This window comes from Impatiens glandulifera, chromosome 3 (assembly GCF_907164915.1).
Source record: "Impatiens glandulifera chromosome 3, dImpGla2.1, whole genome shotgun sequence".
NCBI lineage: Eukaryota > Viridiplantae > Streptophyta > Magnoliopsida > Ericales > Balsaminaceae > Impatiens > Impatiens glandulifera.
The window spans coordinates 44,875,082-44,900,209 of NC_061864.1; the positions used below are offsets into that span (position 1 = coordinate 44,875,082).

The 25,128-nt window shown below is 33.1% G+C and overlaps 1 protein-coding gene across 1 annotated transcript; it reads right to left on the minus strand.

Annotated features, from left to right (window-relative positions):
* Positions 1–13,582: 13,582 nt before the first annotated feature.
* LOC124930263 (coiled-coil domain-containing protein 1-like) lies at positions 13,583–14,878 on the minus strand. Its single transcript, XM_047470616.1, has 4 exons — positions 14,645–14,878; positions 14,501–14,575; positions 14,063–14,449; positions 13,583–13,864 (listed from the first exon to the last, which is right to left on the minus strand). Exons 1-4 carry the CDS (start codon positions 14,876–14,878, stop codon positions 13,583–13,585), a joined length of 978 nt encoding a protein of 325 aa, XP_047326572.1.
* Positions 14,879–25,128: the final 10,250 nt, after the last annotated feature.

Genomic DNA, 25,128 nt, shown 5'->3' on the forward strand with positions numbered 1-25,128 from the left:
TGGAGCTTATGTTAAGATTTGGGCGGTTTGGCTAGAAGTGTTCTTAGGCTGCGATGGAAATTTAAATAGGTGCTAGGAGAGTTGTGGAACCATACCAAATCGTTGGAAGGTTGTCATTCCCTTGGTATCTCGACTTATCAATGAAAATACATCCATCAGTTCTTTAGTAAATATAACTCTCATTATTCAGTGTTAAGTTGAATTATTGATTGAGAAACGTCCCACGAATAATTATGAAATTTCTTATTGAATAAGATTTCATTAATCCAATCATAATAAAAAACGCCTAAATCGGTTGAAATCTCCAAAAAGTATGATAGGATCGGTGCAACCAATAGCAACGGGGGTCTGACTATTGTTAGAAACTTCGGATAAACGGATTGATAGAAATCTTGTTAGGGATTAATATCACTTTCTATTCTTCGCAAACCTTCACAAACTCTTGAAACGATTCAAGTGCAGAACTGTTTATTTGGGTTTGAAACTTTGAACCAATGAGAAAGGAAGGACTAAAAGTAAACAACACAGCAAATTGTTTATGGACGTTCTGAGCTAAATCTCCTACGTCACCGGAATGATTTCACTAAACTTCTTTGAATCAAATACAACTTACTGAGTAGCTAACACTCCGTTGAACAAAACACACTCTTAACCTTACAATATGATCAATAATATCTCTCAGCTAAATAGTGTTTTGATTCTCTCTTGAACTTGCAAAATGATGTACAATCAATAAGTGCAAGAGTGATGAGTGAGAAGAATTGAATTTGATAACTAGTAGACCGAGAGGTTCGTCTGTTATCCTTGAGCATCTATTTGTATGAGAAGGACACCAACGATCGAATCTTCTTCATGGACACGTGGCAAGAGCCCATTGGAAAACCTCCATAGTACAAGACTACATCAAACTTTGTGCTCATGGATCGTGGTCGTACTTAACGGTAGTGCGCCGAATATCATTATGGAAATGTCCTGTAATGAACAAGTAGTATAAGGAATATTTGCGTTCGTGGAGTTCATTCATTTCATTCAAATAGTTGGCGTACTGGACTACAAGAGAAAGTGGAGCACGAGTAGTGTAGAACTAGTTGATCGTGGGTAGACGTTTGCTAACTTCAAATGACTGCTGAAGCGAGGAATTAGACGTGCTCCATTAGATTGTCGAGTCTAAAGGAGTTAGACGCATATGTCTAACAACGAGTTCCATTAGACCACCATGTTTAATGGAGTTAGACTGTCACGTCTAACTACGCATCCCATTAGACTACCACGTCTAATGGAGTTAGACTGCAGCGTCTAACTTCGAATCACTTCAGACTAATCTGAAGGCGTTAGACGCCAACGTCTAACTACGTGTCTGTTAGACTTGCACGTCTAACTATGTATCAGTTAGACTGGCATGTCTAACTACGTATCTGTTAGACTTGCAAGTCTAACTACATATATGTTAGACTGGCACGTCTAACTACATATTTGTTATACTTGCACGTCTAACTACGTATCTGTTAGACTTGCACGTCTAACTACGTATCTATTAGACTGGCATGTCTAAATATGTATCTGTTAGACTTGCGCGTCTAAATACGTATATGTTAGACTAGCACGTCTAACTGTGTATCTGTTAGACTAGCACGTCTAACTACATATCTGTCAGACTTGCACGTCTAACTACGTATCTATTAGATTGACACGTCTAACTACGTATCTGTTAGACTTGCACGTCTAACTACGTATTTATTAGACTTGCACGTTTAACTACGTATATGTTAGACTAGCACGTCTAACCTTCTCTTCTTCATAATTACTTGCATAAACCTCATTTTTTCTTTATAATTAACTTCGTTCATTTACAACACAAATAATTAAAATTTAAAGTTAATAATATAAATATTGTTGGAGGAATCTGTTTAATTTATTTAACAACTTCTCAGTGTATCTCAAAAACCTGATTATACAATGATAATTTTACCTATAAGCTATAAGGCAAATGAGAAAGGAATTAAGAGCATTGATTTGAAGGAGGAGAGTTGTTGCTGGGATTTGGGGTTTTTCATAAACACTAATCTTATTAATATTTATATTTTTACTTTCCATAAAAAAAATATTCCTTCGTGTATATTCCTTTTTTTTTTTATCTTATCTCACTTTTATTCCTCATATAAAATAAATAAAAATAACTCAAAAATTAAAATAAATTCTCATAACAACTTTTAATAAAAAGATTGAATAATTTCTTTTTTTCTAAAAGAATAAAATTTATTCAAACATTTTGCTGCAATAATAAAATATAATATAACCAAATTTATACAAAAGTTTCAGTAATAAAATATGTAAAAAAAAAAATTAATTTAAAATAATAAATATCTGAATAAGTCTTATAATACTCTAAATCTTAAATCCTAAATCATATATTCTAAACTCTAAACTAATTATATAAATATATATTCTTATACAAAAACTTAACCTTATACCTAAACCTTAAAATAATTATATCAATATATATTCTTATACAAAATATAATAAATTAATAATATTATTTGCAAATATTTATAATTAAAGATATCATAGATTCTAAACTAGTTATATAAATATATAAAAAAAATTTAAAACCGTTAATATTGACCATAATTATATCAACCGGTTTTAAAATAGTTGATATTGCCCTCTTTATATCAACGGTTTTTAAAATGGTTGATATAGATGTGGTCAATATAAACTGTTGATATAGAGTGGGTCAATATCAACCGTTTTAAAATTTCGTTAATAGAGATGAGTTAATATCAACTGTTTTAAGAGCGGTTGATATTGACCTCTATATATCAACGGTTTTTAAAATTGTTGATATTACCCCCCTTAATATCAACCGTTGAACAAACGGTTACAATTTTTGGTTACTATTAATGGTTTTTGTTTACTAGTGTCTACAATTTGGGTTTGTATTTGGGTTTAGGGTTGGGTCTGACCAAGAGCTATTTAGGTTTTATTACCTAAATATTTATCCTATAAATATGTTATTATTAAAGGTTTACATTAGCAAGGCAGAAATCTAGAGATATAAAGTGTGAGACAAAAACTCTATATATTCATTTTTCTTCTTCATAGTGAAATATGGTGGCGGATGAAGTGGACGTTACTCATTTGAGTGAACCACTATAAATCGGTGTCTTCTTGTGTTATTCTTTTCTTACGTTTTTATAGATCATTTTAAGAAGGTCAGATTTGGGGGATCTAAATCCTAACAACTGATATTAGAGCAGTTAGGCTAGATCGGAGCATTAGAAACGATGGAAAGCGAGAACAATATAGTACACGATCTTAGAAGATTTGATGGAATAAGTTATGCTTTCTAGAGGATGCAAATTGAGGATTATCTCTATGGAAAGAAGCTTCATGTTCCTTTGAGTGAGAAACCAGAGAAGATGGATGAAGCTGAATGGAAACTCTTTGATAGATAGGTTTTGGGAGTTGTCCCATTGACGCTAGCCAAGATGGTTGCTCACAATGTAGAAAATGAAAAGACCACCATGGGTATAATGAAAGCTCTTTCTCATATGTATGAGAAACCATCTACTAACAACAAGGTACATTTAATGAAAAGACTATCTTACTTAAGAATGGTTGGTGGTACTTCTGTCACTACTCATTTGAATGAATTCAATACAATTGTGAATCAATTTCTATCTATTGAGATTGATTTTGGGGATAAAGTTAGTGCCTTAATTTTATTAGCATATCTACAAAATAGTTGGGAACCTATGAGGGCAACAATTAGTTATTCATTTGGAAATGTTAAATTAAAATTTATTGAAGTTAGATATCGTATTTTTGCTGAAGAGGTTCATAAAATTGATTATGGTAAAACGTTCAAAGGTTCTGCTCTAAATGTTGAAAATAGGGGTAGAGGTAATGATAAAAATTTCAGCCGAAGTAAGAGCAGATCTATGTTGAGGAATAGGAGAAGTCAGTCCAAGTCTGGGCGAAGATTTGATTACTATAATTTTGGTAAGCAGGTTCACTTGAAGAGGAACTGAAAAAACACAGAAGAGAAGCGGTGATTATAAAAATGTTACATCCAACGCAGTTACAGAAACTATCAATGATGTGTTGCTTCTGTCTGTTGAAAGTCCGATAGATTAATGGGTTTTAGATTTGGGAGCGTCTTTTCACACAACTGCCCACAAAGAATTAATGGATAGTTATGTGACTGGAAACTACGGGAAAGTTTATCTCATAAATGGTGAGTCATTGGATATTGTTGGCATGAGAGACATCAAATTGAAGATGGAAAATTGTTCTGTTTGGAAGATTAGTAAGGTGAGACACATTCCAAATTTAATACACAATCTAATTTCTGTTACACAACTTGATGAAGGAGGTCACAATTTTAGTTGTGGAAATTGTGATTGGAAGGTGACTAAAGAGGAAATAGTTGTTGCTCGAGGTCACAAAACTGGAATGTTATACACGACTTTAACATGTAGAGAAATTGTTGTTGTAGTTGTTGACTCGAAGAACATTGAGCTATGACATTGCAGGTTGGGCCATATGAGAGAAAAATGGATGATAAATTCTATTGAAGAATGATTAGATTCCAGAACTGAAGTATGTTGAACATCAATTATGTGAAAACTGCATTCTTGGAAAACAAAAACGGATAAGTTTCTTAAAAATTGGGAAAGAGCTTGACAAAAAAAGGCTAGAGCTGGTACACACTTATGTGTGGAGACCTGTACATATTTCTTCAATTGGCAAATCATACTACTACGTGACTTTTATAGATGATTCGACAAGAAAAGTATGAGTTTACTTTATGAAGCACAAGTTTGAAATATTTGTTATTTTTATAAAGTGGAAGGCTTTGGATGAAAAAGAAACAAATCTGAAGGTTAAATGTTTGAGATCCGACAACGGAGGCGAGTATATTAGTTCAGATTTTAGAGAATATTGTGATGTGAATGGGATCAGTATAGTGAAGACTATTTCCCGAACACTTCAAGAGAATGGAGTAGTTGAACGGATGAATTAAACATTGAACAAACGTGCTAGAAGCATGATATTGCATGTTGGACTGCTTAAAACTTACTGGGTAGAAGTTATCAACACTATTTCCTACTTGATAAATAGAGCACCCTCTGTTCCTCTTGAATTCAGAATCTTAAAGAAGCCTGGAGCAATAAAAATGTAAATCTTTCTTATTTGAAAGTGTTTAGTTGTTTATCATATATTTATATTAATGAATGTGATAGGAACAAGCTTGATCCAAAGTCTAATAAATATTATTTTCATTGTTTATGGTGATATCGAGTTTGATTATTGTTTCTAGGATAATAAAAATTGGAAAATCATTCGTAGTAGAAATGTTATCTTCAATGAATAGGTTCCAAATATTGTATTGGGAAGACATCATATGGTGATTCCAAATTAGAAGAGACTAGTACGGTTGATTTGAGAGATTTTTCTACTGAATATATACCGACTATCGAAGAAGACCAATGTGTTGTTGATCTGGGAGTTCACTGAGCTATCAAAGGGAAAGAAAGAACTTCACAACAAATAGATCTTCAAAATTAAAGAAGAACATGATAAAACAATGAGGTACAAGGCAAGGTTGTTTGTTAAAGGATTTCAACAAAACGAAGGTATTGACTATAATGAGATCTTCTCTCTAGTAGTCAAATTAATGACAATCAGAACTATTTTGAGTTTGGTTGTGAAAGAAGACCTTCGTCTTCAACAAATAGATGTCAAAACTACTTTTCTTCATGGTAATTTAGATGAAGAGATTTACATGCGAAAACCACGAGGATTTAAAATCAAAGGAAAATATGATATTTTAAAGAGTCTGTATGGTTTGAAACATGCTTAAGGCAATGGTACAAGAAATTTTATAGCTTCATGAAAAGTAACAATTTTTTGAGATGTGAAACTGATCATTGTTACTATATTAAGAGTTTTGATAAATCATACATTATTCTGCTCATCTACGTTTATGACATGTTGATTGTTGGAGAAATCTTGTTTGAGACTAACAAGTTAAAGAAAGAGTTGTCTAAAAAATTTATAATGAAGGATTTGGGTTTTGTAAAACAAATCCTTGGGATGATAATTTTCAAGGATAAAGAAGTTCTCAAGCTTTCACAAGAAGAATATGTGAAGAAAGTTCTTAGCAAATTCAACTTGTACGATACAAAACTAGTTACTAACCCCTTGGCTAGTCACTTAAGACTATCTAAAGATCAATCGACTTCAGCGAATGATGAGAAAAATTACATGGCCACCGTTTCGTATGCCTCTTCCATTGGTTGTATTATGTATGCGATGGTTTGCAAAAGACCAGATATAACACATGCAATGGGAGTTATTAGCAGATTTATGAGCAACTTGGGTAGACAGTATTGGGAGGTAGTAAAGTGGATATTACGATACTTAAAAGGAAGTAAGGGTCTTTCTTTGAGATTTTAAAAGTCTAATATAGGTTTGGAAGGATATGTTGATGCTGAAAATAGTGGTGATGATGATAGTAGGTATAGTACAACAGTGTACATTTATACTCTGGGAGGTACTGCAATCGGTTGGGTTTCAAAATTGCAGAAGATTGTTGTTCTTTCTAGTTGTGAGTCAGAGTATGTTGTTGTGACAAAGGTTGTTAAGGAGATTATGTGGTTCCAACTCTTTTTACGAGAATTGGGTCAAGACTACGAGGGAAGTGTGTTGTGATGCGACAGTTAGAGTGTCGTTCATTTGGGAAAGAATTCAATTTATCATGGAAGATCGAAGCATATAGAAGTTTGTTATCATTTCATCCGATCAACTTTAGAAGATGGAGTGTTAGCTTCTGAGAAGATTCTTGGAGGTGAGAATCTAGCTGATATGCTGAAGAAAGATGTGACAAACGAGAAACAAAAGTTGTGAGCAACTTTAGTTGGTCTTCTTCGTTAAGACACTAGATGGAAAGCCGCAATTGATCAAGAGATGATAAAGTTTGTATCCAAGTAGGAGATTGTTGAGTTATGGAGCTTACACTTATAATAAACTCTAAAATAGTTAATTATAGTTGATTGGGTTTGTATTTGGGTTTGAGCTTGGGTCTGACCAAAATTTATTTAGGTTTTATTACCTGAATGTTTACCCTATAAATATGTTATTATTAAGAGTTTACATTAGTAAGACATAAATCTAGAGAGATAAAATGTGAGGCAAAAACTTTGTATTCACTCTTCTTATTCATAGTGAAATCTGGTGATGGCTGAAATGGATGTAACTCATTTGATTGAACCACTATATATCTATGTCTTCTTGTGTTTTTTTTTCTTACGTTTTTCTCTCCCATTGGTTTATTTTTGTCTTAGTAAAATAAAAATAAAAATGCAAGTCCTATGAATGTATGAATGGAACCCAAGACCCTTTCTCCTTGAGCGATCCACACCTTACACCCATGTATACACCTCACCTAGCCCACATCCGTCCATGTATCACACATCACCTAGCCCACATCTGTCCTCAAACCACGCCTAAGCCGTGACTTAACTTCTACGAATCCGCCTAAGCCACTTCCCGTTCATTGACCCGGTCAACGGGTCCTAACGCCCTAATTGTATGATTATTTTTACATTCTTTTGGTTCTTTGCATTTAAAATCCTTTTATTAATTATAAACAAAATTCAAGAAACCATAAAATAATTAAATAAATATTTTCCAACACAATAAAAAAAGATTTGCCTAAAGAATTGTTAAGCATTTATTTTATTTTATAACTTTGATTTCACTTTATTTTCCGAGTATTATCGATACTTCACTTCAGCCTACACTTATCTTTTATCTATTTTACCTATTTTATTAATTTTCAAAAAATGACATAATTTAGATGCATGCCCTATGAACATATTGACACAAACCTAGAAGCATGTTTAAGTTTGGATTTAATCTTAAATGGATGAATTAAGATTGTAAAATAAACAAAATGTAGAAGAAATATTTATCTAAAATGGCAATAAATTTATAGTAAAGACCGTCATTTGATGGGAATGTGAGACATGTCGTCGATGCCTTTTATCACATGTAAACATGCAAATCCAAATAAGAATCTTTAATTCGCTTTAAAAAATGGTAAAAAATATTTTTCTTTTCCCAATTACTTACATATTAAATTGGGCGGTGATATAAAAAGTCTAAACTAGTCTAAATTTCATTAAATAATATTTCTAGTTCTCATATCATTTTGGACGAGGTGACTATCGAGATTGTCATTTTCTCCTCTCGTTTTCCGATGTTCGAGAGAATGACGTGTATGAAATTTAATTAAATCAATATTAGAATAGACTCTAGTTTAACCTATAATTTTGAATCCTCAGCTCACTCGTGATTGTGATTCGAGAGAAATGTGATGTAGAAGTGAAAACTATCAAGTCAAAAATTGTTTTTAAAATATCGACATTATTAAACGTTACAATTACAGATACAAAATTACTATCATGTGTCAATTAATTTTGAAATGGTTAATTCTAATTGAGCCACCTCAATAAAAATTGAAAATATCACTTTAGATATCTCACATTATATTAATGATAAAAACATTTATAAATTATAAACTCTATTTTATATTACATTAATTTGTCTTATATAAAAGATGACATTTTCATAATTATTTATTATCTTAAGACCCATAAATTCCAACAATGATATTTATAAAAGTGTCTCCATATGAAATATTAGTTCGAGTAACACTTAATTAAAAAATATGAAAAATAACTTTAAATTTAATAATTCTGTCTTATTTGATGCTAATAATAAAAGAACAAATAAAAACTCGAGAAAATATCACCTATAAAATCAAAGGGTATGAACAATAAATAATAAATTAACAGTTGAGAATATTATTCGAATTACAAAAATTTTATATAAAAAATTAATTCAACTAAATAGTATGACGTATTATAGAAAAAACACAATAATAAATCAGTTGTGAGTGATACAAATGAAACGAAAGACTTTTGAATGTTAACAAAAAAAAAAGTTTTCAAAGGACCAATAATAAATGAGTTATCTTAATAAAACTATTTTTATAGATTGAAAAATTGAAGTTTTAAATTTTTGACCCAATCAATACAATTAACAAGTTTAGTGTTTTTTTCACTATTGATCAAATAACTTTTATTTACATTTACACCAAATTATAATTAACTACATATTAATTAGAATACTTTGTTTAAATTCACGTTTTAAAGAAAATAGTAAAAAGTTAACTTGTTTAATCTAAAATAAATTCATTATTTTAATTTTAATCTATATATATAAGTAAATTTGTCGAAATAACCCTTATAGGGTTATTTCCAAATTTAGCATAGGCCAAATAAAATTTTCAAATATAATTTTTTACCTATGGAAAATGACTCTTTTGCCCTCAAATTAAAAAAATAAAAAATGGGAATGTTAGTGGCACTTTCAGTTTCTTGTCTTCCATTTCCCTCTCTCTCCACCAACGTCCTTCATCAACGTTTCCCCCTTCATCCACGTCCTTCATCATCGCTGCGAAGAACGATCCAAAAAAACCAAGGAAACCGGAACGTTTTCCTCAACGATTCAAGTTAGTTTTCTGTGTGTCCGTTTCCGTTGCCTTCGTCGCCTTCGTCGTTTCATCGCTGAAATGGAAGAATGTTTAGGGTTTCGTCGTTTAGAGTCTAGGGTGTAGGTTAGGTCATGGAAGAATGGTTTTAGGGCTTGGTTGATTGGTTTTATGGTGGAATATACATCTAACGAAGGCGACGATGCATCTATTGCAGGCGGAAAATGCATCTGTCGCAGACGAATATGAATTTTTCGTCTGCGACAGATGCATTTTCTGCCTACGACAGATGCATCGTCGCCTACGACAGATACATTTTCTGCATGCAATTAACACTGACTGGGCACTGACTTCTATAAATTTTTATCAATTGCAAATCATATGTATGTGAGTGTTTTTCTCCTCTTTGATGGAGATTGGAAAACTGATGATGGTGGTGTTAGTTCTTTTATCTCAAGTTCATGTCGTGGTGTGAATGTACACCGAAATACTACATATGACGAATTAGCTGCAATTGTCTATAATTCTATTGATGTGGACAAATTAAGATATGACTTAGTGTTCAAAATGAAGTATAATATGTTAATGATGAATTCTCCTCCTGCAACAATCATTGGAGATAGCGATGGCGTTCTATTTACAAGAACTCTCGCCTTCAATGCCCAATCATCGCGCCCCACTATGTGTCTCTTTAGTAGAGAAGTCAATACCTTCAACTCAACAAAGTGAAAGACCAGAAATGACATATTTGAGCAGCAAGATATCTTCCCAAGGCAGCGAGATGTATGTGAGCAGCAAGATGTTTTTGAACAGCGAGATGTATGTGAGCAGCAATATGTTTTTGAGAAGCGAGATGTATTTGAGCAGCAAGATGTCTTCCCAAATCAACCAAGCACTTCCCATGTTAGGAAAACATTCAGCCAAACTGAGGGAACCATCACTACTTCTCATATGAACCACTCGAGATCGAAACACCTGCTCCATTAATTGAAAATGGATTGGAAGTGGGTACGTTTTTTGATAACAAAAAAGAAATACAATTGAGGTTTCATAGACATGCGATGTCTAATCATTTTATCCTTAAAGTGGTGAAGTCAACAAAAAAATCTTTGGTTTGTAAAATGTATGGCTGAGAACTGCAAGTGGAAATTGCGTGCTAAGAAAGGAAAATTCTCGGAGATGTTTGAGATCAGGAAATTTGTAAAAGAACACACATGCTCAATTTTGTTGAGACAATACAATGTGAGGCAAGCACTATCATGGGTAATTGCGGAGTGTATCAAACGTAAATACATGGACCATCACCATGACCACATGCCTAAGAAAATAATGGAAGACATGCATACAAGCTATGGGTTAACTTTGACATATAATAAGGCTTGGAGGTCAAGGGAAAAGGCTTTAATGGCGGTGCAAGAAACTGTGGAGGATTCCTATGGTGAATTGTCATCGTACTTGTTCATGTTGTAGAAGAAGAACCCAGGTACCATAACTGACATCCAGACGGATGAGGAAGGCCACTTCAAGTATATGTTCATGTCCCTAGGGGTTTCAATTAGGGGTTTCTTAGGATGTTGTCGTCCTATATTGTGCATCGATGCCAGCTTCCTTAAGCACAAAGATGGAGGTCAACTACTGGTTGCGATAACATTGGATGCGAATGAGAAACTATATCTCGTTACTTTTGGTGTCGTTGATTCAGAGAATAATAACTCTTGGACATATTTCATGCAACAACTAAGGTTGGAAATTGGATCAGTCTCGGAGCTCGCCTTCATATCCAATAGACACCCAAGTATTGCCAACGCCTTGTCCGCGTTTTTTTCAGAAGCACATCACGGTGCATGCACATACCACATCGAAATGAATATAATGGCCAAATTTAAAACTAATAACTGCCATGTTGAATTTGATTTGACTTCTCGCGCATACATCGAGTCCACGTTTCAGAAGCATTTTGACAGGATCAGAACTAAAGACCATAGGATTGCTGAATATTTGGAACAAATTAGAGTGGAGAGATGGAGTCATGCTTTTTTCTCCAGTTCGCGATACAATCAAATGACAAGTAATTACGCGGAGAGTTTTAATAGTCAAAGCAGGGAAGCTAGGAAATATCCCATAACAACATTAGTTGACTATTTAAGATTCACAATACAAGATTGGTTTAATCATAGAAGAGAAAAATCAACCAACCACAACGAACATTTATCTCCATATTATGAAAAGTTCTTACGTGAGGAAGGCGAAAATGCTAGATTCTACAGAGTTTATCCACTTAATCGATTCCAGTTCCATGTGCATGACGGTGAATTTGATTTTCAAGTTGACTTCAAGGGCCGAACTTGTACTTGTAGGGTATTTGATGTATCCGGTCTTCCTTTTACGCATGCCCTAGCGGCTGCCCGTTTCGGGAAATCGGTTCCATATGAGTTGTGCGCAAGGTTAGAAAATTTATGTTCCATATGTTATGTTCAATGTATAATTTTTCAGGTTTTACTCAACTGAATCGTGGTGCATGGAATATGCGGAGACAGGTTATCTAGTTTTTCATCATAATGAAGCTTGGGACATTCCCGAACATATCAAGAAACGAGTCTGCCTAAAATCCCCCGTGAAGATTAAGAAAGGACGACCAATAACAAAGCGTAGATCATCACAAGGTGAGCTTCGTAAAGATCAGAGACGGTGCGGCTCATGTGGCGGTCTAGGTCATAACAGAGAAACATGCTCAGTAGTGATGCATGCACCATCTACTACAAGACCAACAAAAACTAGTACACAACTTTCACAATCAAGTGCTCAATCTTTGGCATGATCAAACTGTTGTTTTTTTGTCAAACTGCTGTACTAATCTTTTTTTATCAAACTGCTGTTTTTTTTGTCAAACTGTTGTACTAATGTTTTTTTATCAAACTACTGTTTTTGTTGATTAAACTGCTGCTTTTGTTGATCAAACTGATATTCTAACTTTTTGTTTATCAAACTCCTGTTAAGTGTTGTCATTTGAAGTGGGTTGTCATTTACACATTCAACAATTGTATAATAGCAGGACAGCGAGAAATAACAGGAATGCATCTGTCGCAGGCGACTGTGCATCTGTCGTAGACGACTGTGCATCTGTCGCAGGCGACTGTGTATTTGTCGCAGGCGACAATGCATCTGTCGCAGGCGATTAAGTATTATTCAGATTCATATTCACCTATTATTCAGATTCATAATCACCTATTAGTTGCACCTCACACATGACCCAGTGCTTCATATTCAGATTCATAGGGAAATATACTTTATCTATAATGCTCCAACAAGTCATGATTTTTTGTTCATCACCCATGAAATATTCTATCAAGTCACTATCGAAGTTGTATTTTTGTGGATTTTTGGAGAACTTTGAATAACGTAACGACAACCTCGTAGAGACATTACAGTCAAATATTGAGAAATTTATCGGATGATAAGTCTTGGGGAAACTAGCAACCCTTTTTTTAAGAATGTAAAATGCTGCATCCATCTCATGCGAATCGGGAAAATGAATTAAGCACGGAACATAAATTGAATTAAGCACCGAACAAAAATTAAGCACAGAATTGCATTTTCGGTTTGCGACAGATGCATCTGTCGTAGGCGACTGTGCATCTATCGCTGGCGACTGTGCATCAGTCGCGGGCGACAGGTGAATAGTATTTTCCGCTTGCAACATATGCATTATCATCTGCGAAAGATGCACAGTCGCCTGCGACAAATGCATAGTCGTCTACGACAGATGCATTGTCGCCTGTGACAGATGCATCTGTTGCAGGCCGAAAATGCAATTCTGTGTGCAGGGTGGATCATAAAAGAAAAGAAATCTGAGGCCTCAACATTCTGATAAACAAATCTTGACCAGCAAAGAAAAGAACCAGATTTATCTTGTCTTCATCCTCCAGCTTCAGCCAGTTTTTCAACTCATCCATCAGTTCAATATCATAATCTAAAAGAGGATTGACAGTTACTGGATCATTGAGTTTAAAAGTTTTTCTATTAGGGTCTGTGTAGTTCCCCAATTGGTGTGGACTTCTTCTTTCTCCGAAAATTCTGTCCCTCAAATTTTGTTGGAGTCAATTCTAATACATCATCATCCTTCTTCTTCTTCGACTCCGCCTTCCTTTTCTTGGCCAACTCCTGCAACCTCTTCTTGGTCAACTCGACCTTCCTCTTCGTGCCCAACTCCTTCTTTTTCGTCGCAAACTCCTTCTTCTTCTTCGTGGCCAAATCTTCATTGTCGTCCATCTTCAACTCAGCCTCATTTTTTCCCAACTCAGCCTCATCAACAACAACATCATCATCAACTAATTTGTTATTTTCATTCTCAACAACAACATCATCTTTGTTTTCAGCCTCATCAACAACATCATCCTCAGCTAATTTGTTGTTTTCATTCTCAACAACAACAACATCTTTGTTTTCAGCCTCATCAACAACAACATCATCATTAGCTAATTTGTTGTTTTCATTCTCAACAACAACATCTTTGTTTTCAGCCTCAGAAGCAATATCTTTTTTCTCATTCAACCCATGAACACCATCAGCATCTTTGTTTTCAGCCTCAGAAGCAATATCTTTTTCATTATCATCAGCTTCTTTGATCATCTCCAACCCAACATCATCATTCAACCCATCAGCAGCAACAGCATCTTCTTTCTCATTCAGTCCATCATCAACATTATCAGCTTCTTTTTTCATCTCCAACCCAACATCATCATTCAACCCATCAGCAGCAACAACATCAACTTTCTCATTCAGCCCATCATTAACATCATCATCGGCTTCTTTGTTCATCTCCAACCTAACAGAATCTTTGTTCTCATTCAGCCCATCATCAACAACATCATGAGCATCTTTGTTCATCTCCAACCCATCATCAACAATAACAACAACATCTTCTTTCTCATTTAGCACATCATCAACAACATCATGAGCATCTTTGTTCATCTCCAAATCCTTCTCCACTAAATCAGCAGCAACATCTTTCTTCTATTGTTTTATTTCACCCAATAATTTGATTATGTGATTGAACATGACACGTTGATCATCTTTGATGACCTTCATTTCAGTTTTAAGCTCATTCACATCCCTTGTCAGCTCTTTAATATCCTTTCTCAGCTCATCAAACTTGACATCATGCTGGGCTTGAGTCACCCGATTGTCTTGGCTAGTTGGAGAATTGTCTTCTTTATTTTGAGGACTCGTTGCTGAAGGGACATGGCTAGATACACGAGTAGTAGACCGAGAGGTGTCTTGGCTAGATTCATCACTAAATGACTTCTCGGTCCTCATAGCTAGTGTGATTTTAATTGGTCTTCTCCTCTTGGGCGCCAGTTTGGGAGTACTGCCATCTTCATTCTTTCTCTTCCTACCATCCACTTCAAATAATTCATCATAAATGTAGCCTCCCATTTCTTCAAAGTCTTTCCCACAGTAGTTCCTCTTCTCTTACTCAGACTCATTAATCTTGTTAAACACATTGCATTTCAGGAGGGCAGTGGATACCTCTTGGACAGTGTTGGTGTTGCTTCTGGAGGCTATAAAGAGTAATATCCTTGGGCATATAGGTTGTTCCTCAGTTATATCTGCAAATTCGGGGACAAATGTCTTCATAACCAAATATATCCAAACTTGGAAGGCTATTGAGAACCCACTAATAGTATAAGAGACATCACAGTTCCCCTTGCAGGTTTCCTTCTTCTCCAAATATAGCTGCCGAAGATGTTTCATGTCTTTGTCAAGACCCTTCAATGTTGAATTGATTGACACCTTTCCCCATGGAAAATGAAGGAACATCTCCATGTCCTCCACCATACTGAAGATTTTCAAACATACCCTCTTCCTATTATCAGATCCAAAAAGACACTGGTAAATAAGGTTGATGAACCCAAGCTTCCATGCATCCTCCTTCTCATAGCATCGGAGGAAAATTGTTTGAACCTCTGTCACTCTAACAATTGTTTTTCCACCTAAATATTTATGGACTAAGGGTGGACATTCTTCAACGTTCCAGTTTTCGATCATAGGAAATCTTCCAAAATTTAGGCCTGTCACCAAGGCATATTTCCTTCATGTCCCAGTACAGCTCCTGGCTATTGACTAGGAAAGTTATTCTATTCGAATTGGAGTTGCTTTTCCTCATGAACATCTGATAGATTATTGTTCCTTAGAAAATTACAGTTGGGGCTTTCAATAGATACTGAAATTGAGTCTTCATAGCCCTTTCCATAAGACTAAAGTGATTAAACTTGTCCTTCGTCTTTAACAAGTAGGTGCAAGTGGATTTCCATGAAACACGGCCAGTAAAGTTCTCAATAACCGTTTTGGTTTTGCATTTGGTTGGTGCCATTTGCAAAAAAAACATTATGTTAGACTAATGAAAGCAAATACCACTTCTTTAAAAAAAAATAAGACATCTGTCGCAGGCGACTGTGAATCTGTCGCAGGCGACTGTGCATCTGTCGTAGGCAAATAGTCCGCCTGCGACAGATGCATAATCGCCTGCAACAAATGCATCGTCGCCTTCGACAACCTGCAACAGCCTTCGACAGATGTATTTTAAATCCAAAACGATTCAGTCAGCCAATAAACATAAACCTAAACCTAAACAATAAACCCTAAACCATTCTTCCATTTCAGCATGCATGGAAGATAAACGATAGAAAATGGGAAAACTCGGAAAGAAAACGGGAAAACATGGAAGATAAAACCCTAAACTCACCTTCAATGTTGCGGGCTTTGATAGTGGTTCTGCTTGGATAGTAGTTCTGCTTTGATCATCGTCGGGGGCTCGTATATGTCGTCGGGGGCTCGGATAGTCGTCGGGGGTCGGGGAGAGGTGGGGTTTCGGGGGCTTTTCGTTGTCGGGGAGAGGTGGGGCTTGGGTCGGTCGTCTTCGGGGAGAGTTGAAAAGAGGGAGAGGGAGGGAAAACTGAAGGGGAGAAGGGAAGGAGAAAAGAAACTATTTTTTTTATAATTTAAGGTCAATAAGGTCTTTTTATATAGGGAAAATGTTATATTTGAAAGAATTATTTAGCCTTTGCTAAATTTGGAAATAAGCCTCCTATGAGGGTTATTTCGTCAAATTTCCCTATATATATATAATGCTTAATTTTAAAGTGTTCGAATTATCGGGTCGAGAGTTGTAGTTAATTTGGATAATTATGTGAGAGTAAATGAATATTTGGGTTAAATTTTAGATTAACTGCCCAGAAACTTAAAACGGTTAAAAAAATATTATATATATGTTTATAACTTACACCCTAACCAAAACAAGTAAAACTCTTTAACCAGATAGATAGGAAGAAATAAAAAAATTATTAAATTTTAATTTGAAGATCTATAAGATTTTTTATTGTAATTTATTTAACTCATCATAAAATAATTTATTATGGTATAATTGAAAAAAAATATATAATCTTACAAATTCAATTTTACTTAAAAAAAACATTTTAAATTAAATGATAACTTATTTATTATAAGAATTTTTCTAATTTATTAAATTAAAAAAAAAAAATTCACTTACCCAAATATATAAATTTTATTTTAAAATAAATTGAATGTCAGGATATTTACCTTCCTTGACTTTACCGACAAGATTATGACTTGATTTCCAATGTTATATTCCTAAGAAGCTTCGCCCAAGCGTATTTTTGCCGCTGAGTCTTCTTTGCCGTCTCCTTTTATAAGCTTATATGACATTGACTTATATGATTATTTTAAAATTTATTTGATTACTTTTAATATTTTTAATTTAATTAATTAAAATATTAATTGATTTTTAAAAAATTAAATAAAAAATAAATAAATTATTTAATTTAAATTATTTTTCTTTTTTATTAGCAATAATTTAAATCATAATCCAATTCTTTTTAAATAACCTAAGCTCAAACAAGAACTTTTAGTCTTTATCTTTTTTTATGCTGAATTTTTTATTTCTCATAAGGTCAACTTCTAAGTCTCCTAATACTTTCCCCTCCAAACTGCATCCCATTTACGGGCTTGCCATTCTTTGTATAATAATAATTATTTTAATAAATTTATATATTATTATACGCAACAAGCTTATAATTTATTTCTAAGTCACTCTACACTAGGGGTGGCCAAACCTACGGATCGGATACGATCCGGTATTTCGGATCGGATATCCGCTTTTATTTTTTTCAAAAATTGCGATCCGTATCCGATCCGGTATCCGACCACTATCCGATCCGAAAATACCGGATCGGATCGGATCGGCCAGCCGGATACCCGCTGATCCGATTTTTTTTCATATTTTAATTTTTTTTATATGCTAGAAAATTGAAATTGTTCTATTAAGGATTTCAATTATGAATAATAACGATTTGAGAACATATCTAAAGGGAAATGGAAAGAAAACAAATGAAGGAGACATATTTTTGTTTGGGTTTGTAAAGAAAAATGAGAGAAAACATAAAAAAGAGGGAGATTTTGTATTTTTGTTTGGGTTTGTAAAGAAAAGAAAGGAAGAGATAGATTTTTGTTTGGTTTGTAATTGTATAATAATATTTTTATTTGAGTTTGTAAAAAGAAACATGAAGGAAAATATAGGAAGAGAGAGATTTTTGGTTGGGTTTGTATTTATTTAATTATATTTTTGTTTGAGTTTATTTATTTAATAAATTTTAAAAATGATCGGATCGGATTCGGATATCCGAAATCTTTTTTGCCCGATCCGTATCCGATCCGGAAATCCGGTAAAAATATCGGATCGGATCGATATCCGAATCCGATCCATCGGATACGGATTTTTTCGGATCGGATCGGCCGGATCAACGGATCGGATCTTTCGGATCGGATATTTTGGCCACCCCTACTCTACACCCTCGCCACATTGAGACGTTCAAAGATGATAGATAAAAAAACAAGATTAATTATTTAATTATTATAAAACTTTAACTTTTAAATTTATAATTATATGTTTAACATATAATTAAATATCATATTATATATTGTTGGGGTTTTGGGTCTAGCCCAATCAGACATTCAATTAAACAAACAAAATCTAATAGAATGTTGCTTTGGGTTTAAAGTTAAGAAAGACTAGAGAGAGAACACATTCTCAATCAAGAGAAAAACAAAGAAGAAGAAACAGAGGAAGAAGAAGAGAATGAGGCAGTAGATCTCTTACATTTTCACCTTTAGATTTTAATTTCTTATTGTCTTATATCTAGACTAGCTTGAGTCCGAATGAAATTGGTTTCTCTATTTGTATATACCTCAGCTTTGAGTTTAAAGTGAAAAAAAACATTTGTATCAATTTCTTATTTATATTGAAATTTGCTGGTTGACCCCGTGGTTTTTACCCTCTAGGTTTAGAGGGTTTTCCACGTAAATTTGGTGTTATTTTGTTTTATGCTTGATCTTCTGTTTTAGACTTAGATAACCTGTGTATTTACTCATCTCACATTGCTAGATTACTGTATAAAAGTAATATTCGTTTCAAAATTCTCAACATATATATATATATAATATAAATAAATTATTAAATAAATAATCGTTTAACTTCATTTACATAAAATATAACTTTGTAAAAAAAAGCTTAACAAAACCAATATATTGATATTTATTTATATATTAATTAAGTATTAAGACGTTTTTCAAAGTAGATCATCAAATTATTTTTGTTTGGTATAAATCTTAATTATACTGCTATGGTACAATTAATTTATTTTAAACAAAATTATCTAAAATTTATTTAGTAGAGATATAATTATTATATAATCTCTAAGTGAGTATTTATATAAATATATTATCAAATAAAGAATAATTGTGTTGGATTATAATGTTATTATTATATTTAAATATTTAATACATGATGTTTTTTTAAATTAAACATATATTCTCTAATAATTTATATTAAAAAAATGTGATTTTTATTCTAAAATAATAAGTTTTTAAATATAAGACATAAACACTTGTGTCAAATTGATGTAAATTTTTTATTTATTAATTTTCTTTTTAATACAGTAAGTATTTATATGCAAAATTTTATTATATAAGGCAACTATATCAAACAGATTCAGATATCGCCGACAAATAACAAGTTACAATCATACTTAAATTTAAAGAAAGACTAAACTAACTATTTTTAAATGAACTATAATAATTAAATTTGTCCAAAATAGAAATAATTACTAAAATTCATATAAAAAGACCGTACAAGAAAAGTGTTTTTCAAATCAAAATAAGAAGTAGTTCTTAATAATAATTTAAATGGTAATCTATCAAATTTTGCTATTGTAGGTTGAACTATGAGTAATCTTATATTTAATATATATCAGTGAAATGATTTTTAGAACTTTTATTGAGGTATGACACATCTTTGGTGCATCACAAAACTATTTTTAAAACTCATACAGTTCATCTATATTAGAAATATTTGCAATAGAAAAGAAAACAAAATCTCAATTTGCTTTCCCAATACAAGTGTGAATCTCAAATCAGGGGCCTATAACACATAGCATTGTTTCATCATTTACAAGTTTTGCTATTGACATCAAATTGTATTTGAAAATTGGTGCAACTAATACATCGTTTAGATTTATGTATATATATGATTAATAGCGCCCGAGTCTATTAGCCATAAATGTTTTCCATCATCTAAAAAAAATTCATGCTCAAACTGTGTTGTGCATGAATCATACGAGTTTGTTCTTTCCCTATCAGTTACCAATTGTCTTTGATCTGAAAATTTGAAACGTTTTGTGGATCCTTCATCTCCTCTCTTTACATACATTGCAGTGTTATAATCATATTTCTAGTGTTTATGATTCTATTTTTTCTCCATATTAAAAAGCATAATGAATGCTTTGTAGACTGTGGGCAGAGGATCCATTACAAGCATTGAGTCTTTGAGGTGTTCATAAGAATCGTAAACAACACGAGGTTTTTTTCTCATAATTATTTAACACCTCTTTCTCTAGTTTTCATTTAACACAATTGGCAGTTTTAGTTTTGTCTCAAGAACGTGTTGGATATGAACTCCAATGTAGTTACTCATCCCAATACAATTTGATTTTTGAATCAAATTCCTCACGATCTAAATTCCCTTACCTTATAGTGCATATGTCTTTGTTTTGTTTGTATTGTGCAAGTATATTATCACCATCATACCTAGATTTGATTTCCTTTCACAACAGTTGTGAAATAATTGAACTTTGAAAATATACTACATTTTTCTTGTAAATAGTGTTCATAATCCATGATCTAACTGTAGCATCTATCATTTTTCAAAGAATTGCTTCTTTTGGATCTTTAGGTGGGTACAAGATTCTCCAAGAAATCCTAATTCATCTTTGCTAGTAAAGCTAATTGAATGTTAGTACTCCATTCAAATTAGTTGTTAGGAGTTAAAACCATTGTGGTAAAAATGTCTTCCGATATGTCTCCTCTATTCAAATAAAGAGGATCAATTCGATCACTCTTTTGGTTAGTCATAATAGGTTATATATGTAAGAGAGATTTGTTACAGGTAGATGAATTTGTGGAGGATTCACTAAGATTTTTTGGACAATTAGGTTAGGGTTTCTTGAAATTTTTTCTCCTGTCGCTTGAGAAATATTTTATTCTAATCTTTCTGTTGATGAAGATGTTGGTTCTGATACCATGTAAATTTGATATCTACATAGTCAATTGATCATAACTTATTATATAACATTAAAGATGATGAATAATAAAACATAGATGAAGAACACAACAACTTTAAGAGAGAAATCCAAAAGAGTTTTTGGATCGATGATTAGTGTATATTGTCTCTTATGTGTTACAATGACTTTTTTTATGACTCTGGCTTTTTATTTTTGAAAAACGGATAAAATCATTTCATTTAAATCTTAAATGTGGGAGGGTTTAAGGATCAAAACTAGACAAACCTTAATTATGATTAAACGATGACAATCAAACGACTCTAAAAAAATGATTAATAACAATCAAACATACAAATAGAGATTACAAATAAAGATTATAAACTTTATCAAAATCTAATTATCCCAATCAAGATTCTTATTTCCATACCAACATGTTGTATCAACAAATTGTCTTCCTCTTCCCCTCCTATGGCAATGAAATGGGGAATGAACTGAAGAGATTGATGAATACTGCCTATTCTTATTTTGATTTCTTTTTTATATGAACCCGTTCTGATTAGATAGAAAGAATTAGTTTCCAAGATTTTCCGCTCTTCACCTTGTTGTTCTATACTTGAATTTCTAGATCAGTCTCAGAATTCTTGTCTTTCTTTCCTTCAACTTCATCCATGGTATCCTCTGCAATAATCTTGGTAACATCTACTTCAGCTTGATTATTCTGAGTATCCTCCTATCTGTTTTCTTATATTACAACTTGACTTGTTTGAGAATCAAATTCCTTCATCTTCTTTATTCTCTGTTTCTGGCTACATTTATTCTCCTCTTCAACAGAAACCTCTTAATATATTTTCTTCAATTTTATTATTTTCTTCATTTTCAGAGTCCTCCTTGGTTTCTAATTCTTTCTCTTCCTCAATATTTTGCTATTTTTTTATACTCCCCTGTTTCTTTTTCATGGTTTTTTTTACTTCTTAACCTTTTAGTATCATCTGCTCATCTTACATAGCTTGAGCACATTTTGTGTTGGCATGTTGGAAAGTATTTCAGAATACACACGTCCGGTCTCCACTCATAAGTGATTCCCATGACATTAAACTTTCCTTTTCTATCGACCACTGTCATATTATTGGCAATGTGCTACGAGGATTCACCTCTATGCTAATTCTAGAAAATGATAAATGCTCTCCTCCTTCTGTTATTGGCTCCATGTATAATGATTTTCCCAATAACCCTGCAAAATGACTAATGCCTTCTGCTTTGTACATGTGTGTATGGATATTCTAAAGTTTGAACCATATATGTGTTGTCTACTTAGGTTTACTTAACATGTTGAAATCTTCAGACCATTTTCCAACTTCATGCAGTTGGATCCAATATATGCATGCCCATGTTCAAAAATTTCATCTAGAATCAACCCATTCTTAGATTGAAGAAGGTAGAGATCATGAATATTTGTAGAGATCTTCTCCAACCCATTTTCCTTCCACTGTTTCATTAAAGCTTCTTTAGTTATTGAGAATGATACTCTGATTTTTCTAATATAATTCCCTACCATCACATTTTCCCATTACTTTATGAACTTTTTTTCTACTTCACTAGAATGTTTAAATTCAAAACGAAAATTAAATACATCCACTTTTGCTTTAACATTCCCCAAGAAGATTTTCCCTTTGTAGGCATGATCTTCAGCTTTCTTTCTTGCATTTTTATTCCATACCTCATTTACTTTCCAGGTAGAGTTGCTCTTGATAGTATAAGTCATCGATTTATGGGCTTTCATCAGCTCTCTCATTATATCCACTGACCAGTTACTATCTCTTTATATTCTTCCTTCTTTAGCAAATTCCAGTCTTGAAGATAATGAATATTGAGTTGAATGGTCATATGATGGACTTTCTCCTTATAAAGAATAGTCTCTCCCTTTTTAGAATGCATCAGAAGATTGGTGATTTGGTTTTTGAGGCCCAACTGATTGGCTCTTTCATTTTAACCAACCTTTTAGACTCCTTCATTCTTTCCTTGTTTTCTTGCATTATTTCCTTCAGGGACTTTATTCCCCTGCTTTCCTACATTATTTTCTTCAGAATTTTCCACAACATTTTATTTTTCTTTGATTTTGTCATGTTTTTTTTAATGACTTCTACAACAATCTCCTTCAGACCTTTCATAACAAACTTTTTGACTTCCTTAGCTTTATTACTTTTATTTTTCCCTATTGTTGAAAAAAAGAACAAAATAATAAAGCACAGTAAATGCAGAAATAGTGCAATTCAGAAACCTTAAAGATTTAGCGACAAAAACATTTCAAAAGGCAACCTCCGAGAACACCAAAGATTAGAGAACACACTGATGCTCGCAATAAGGAAATAAGAATCTAGAAAAGCTACCAATAAAATTCTGAGAGATTTAGGGTTATCGGCAACTGATATACAAATATCTATGGGTCATTGAACGTAAACAACAATCGTTTTGGATCAAATGGGTTCACACTCAATTTATGAAACAAGAGACAAGCATATGGACAAGCAGTCTAAACGAATGTATGGGTAGGTCATTAAAAATATATTAAAACTGAGAAACATTGTCGCATTAGTATTCGATGTTCACTTGGGAGGTGGAAGACACACTATTCTGGCACGACCCATGGTACGAAAATCAACCGCTTATTCTCAAGGAGTAATTCAGAAACGTTTGGATAAGAAGAGACTACTTAACTACCAATGTTAGAGACGTTAAAGACGGACAATGGAACTCACTCTTTAGGAGAATAACAGAAGGGCAGTGGATTCTCGAAGACATCAACAACATTCAATTTAACAACAGAGCAAACATACACCGGTGGGAAGCTGAAGGAAACGAGGAGCTGATACCCAACAAAGTGTGGAATGTTATTCGGGAAAAAGAACATATTGTTGATTGGGCTTCTTTGGTAATCTAAGGTAATCTGAGACATCAATTCATCCTTTGGCTAGCATTTCATGAAAGATTAAATACAAGAGATAGAGTCAAGAAATACATGGAAATCCCGGATGCGAGCTACCTACTACGTGAAGGAAATGAAGAAACGACTAATCACATACTCGGTTGTTGATCATTTGTATCGAAACTATGGAAGAGGTTTGCAAAGAACATGGAATTGGTCAATTTTCCAAAAGAATGGAAAGACATCAAAGAAGCTTTTGTGATTAAAGCAAAAGGTACAAAATTCAACTCGAAAATTTCAAATGCGAATTCGGTTCATTCGTATATTACATCTGGCTCGAACGAAACGTGAGATAATTCTCAAGAAACCGAAGAAGCATTGAGAAGACTTGGAAAGATATCATGATCGACAACAGCGCAAATTTTCTAATGTGGAGGTGTGTCCCGAAAAGCTAACAGAATTAGACTTATGCAAGAAAAATCATGATGTCACTAGAACATAAACTTTTTTAGCGAGATAAACACTTAAACTTGTGTGTTATTATATTAGGTAGATTGTAGACTATTTTCGTTTTAAATCTTTCAAGGCCTGTCTAGAAAGATACAATTCTTTCAATTTTTTCCCTTTGAAAGATTTTTTAATGAAATAATCCTAAGTCTTTCTTAAAAAAAACAAAACTTATTTGTATTACAAATATATAAGAAAAAATAAAAATTAGATAATAAAATATCTTTGGGGGTGGGGAAAAAAAATTAAACTAAGAATTGGAGATTTTGATTATGTTTTAATTTTTTATTTTCTTTTATGCCTGTTGAATGTTGAAAGAGTAATAATGGCATTGGAGTTTACATGATGACCAAGGGCATTTATGAAAAAGAAAAGTCCAACTCCATCTACAATTCAAAGTCTAGAAATTGACAAATTCCTTCATCTTCTCCATTTGCATTTACTCCTTTCAATAACCCTTCTTTCAACTACTCTCTCTCATTCAATCAATCTATTCTCTAGCC

Excerpts from the sequence above, each read along its gene's own strand:
- LOC124930263 (XM_047470616.1), bottom strand. The coding sequence starts at position 14,878 with ATGAGGACCGAGAAGTCATTTAGTGATGAATCTAGCCAAGACACCTCT. Across the intron at positions 14,576-14,644 it reads AGCTTAAAACTGAAATGAAG|AAGAAAGATGTTGCTGCTGA; the intron begins GTCATCAAAGAT and ends ATAAAACAATAG. Across the intron at positions 14,450-14,500 it reads CTCATGATGTTGTTGATGAT|ATGAACAAAGATGCTCATGA; the intron begins GTGCTAAATGAG and ends GATGGGTTGGAG.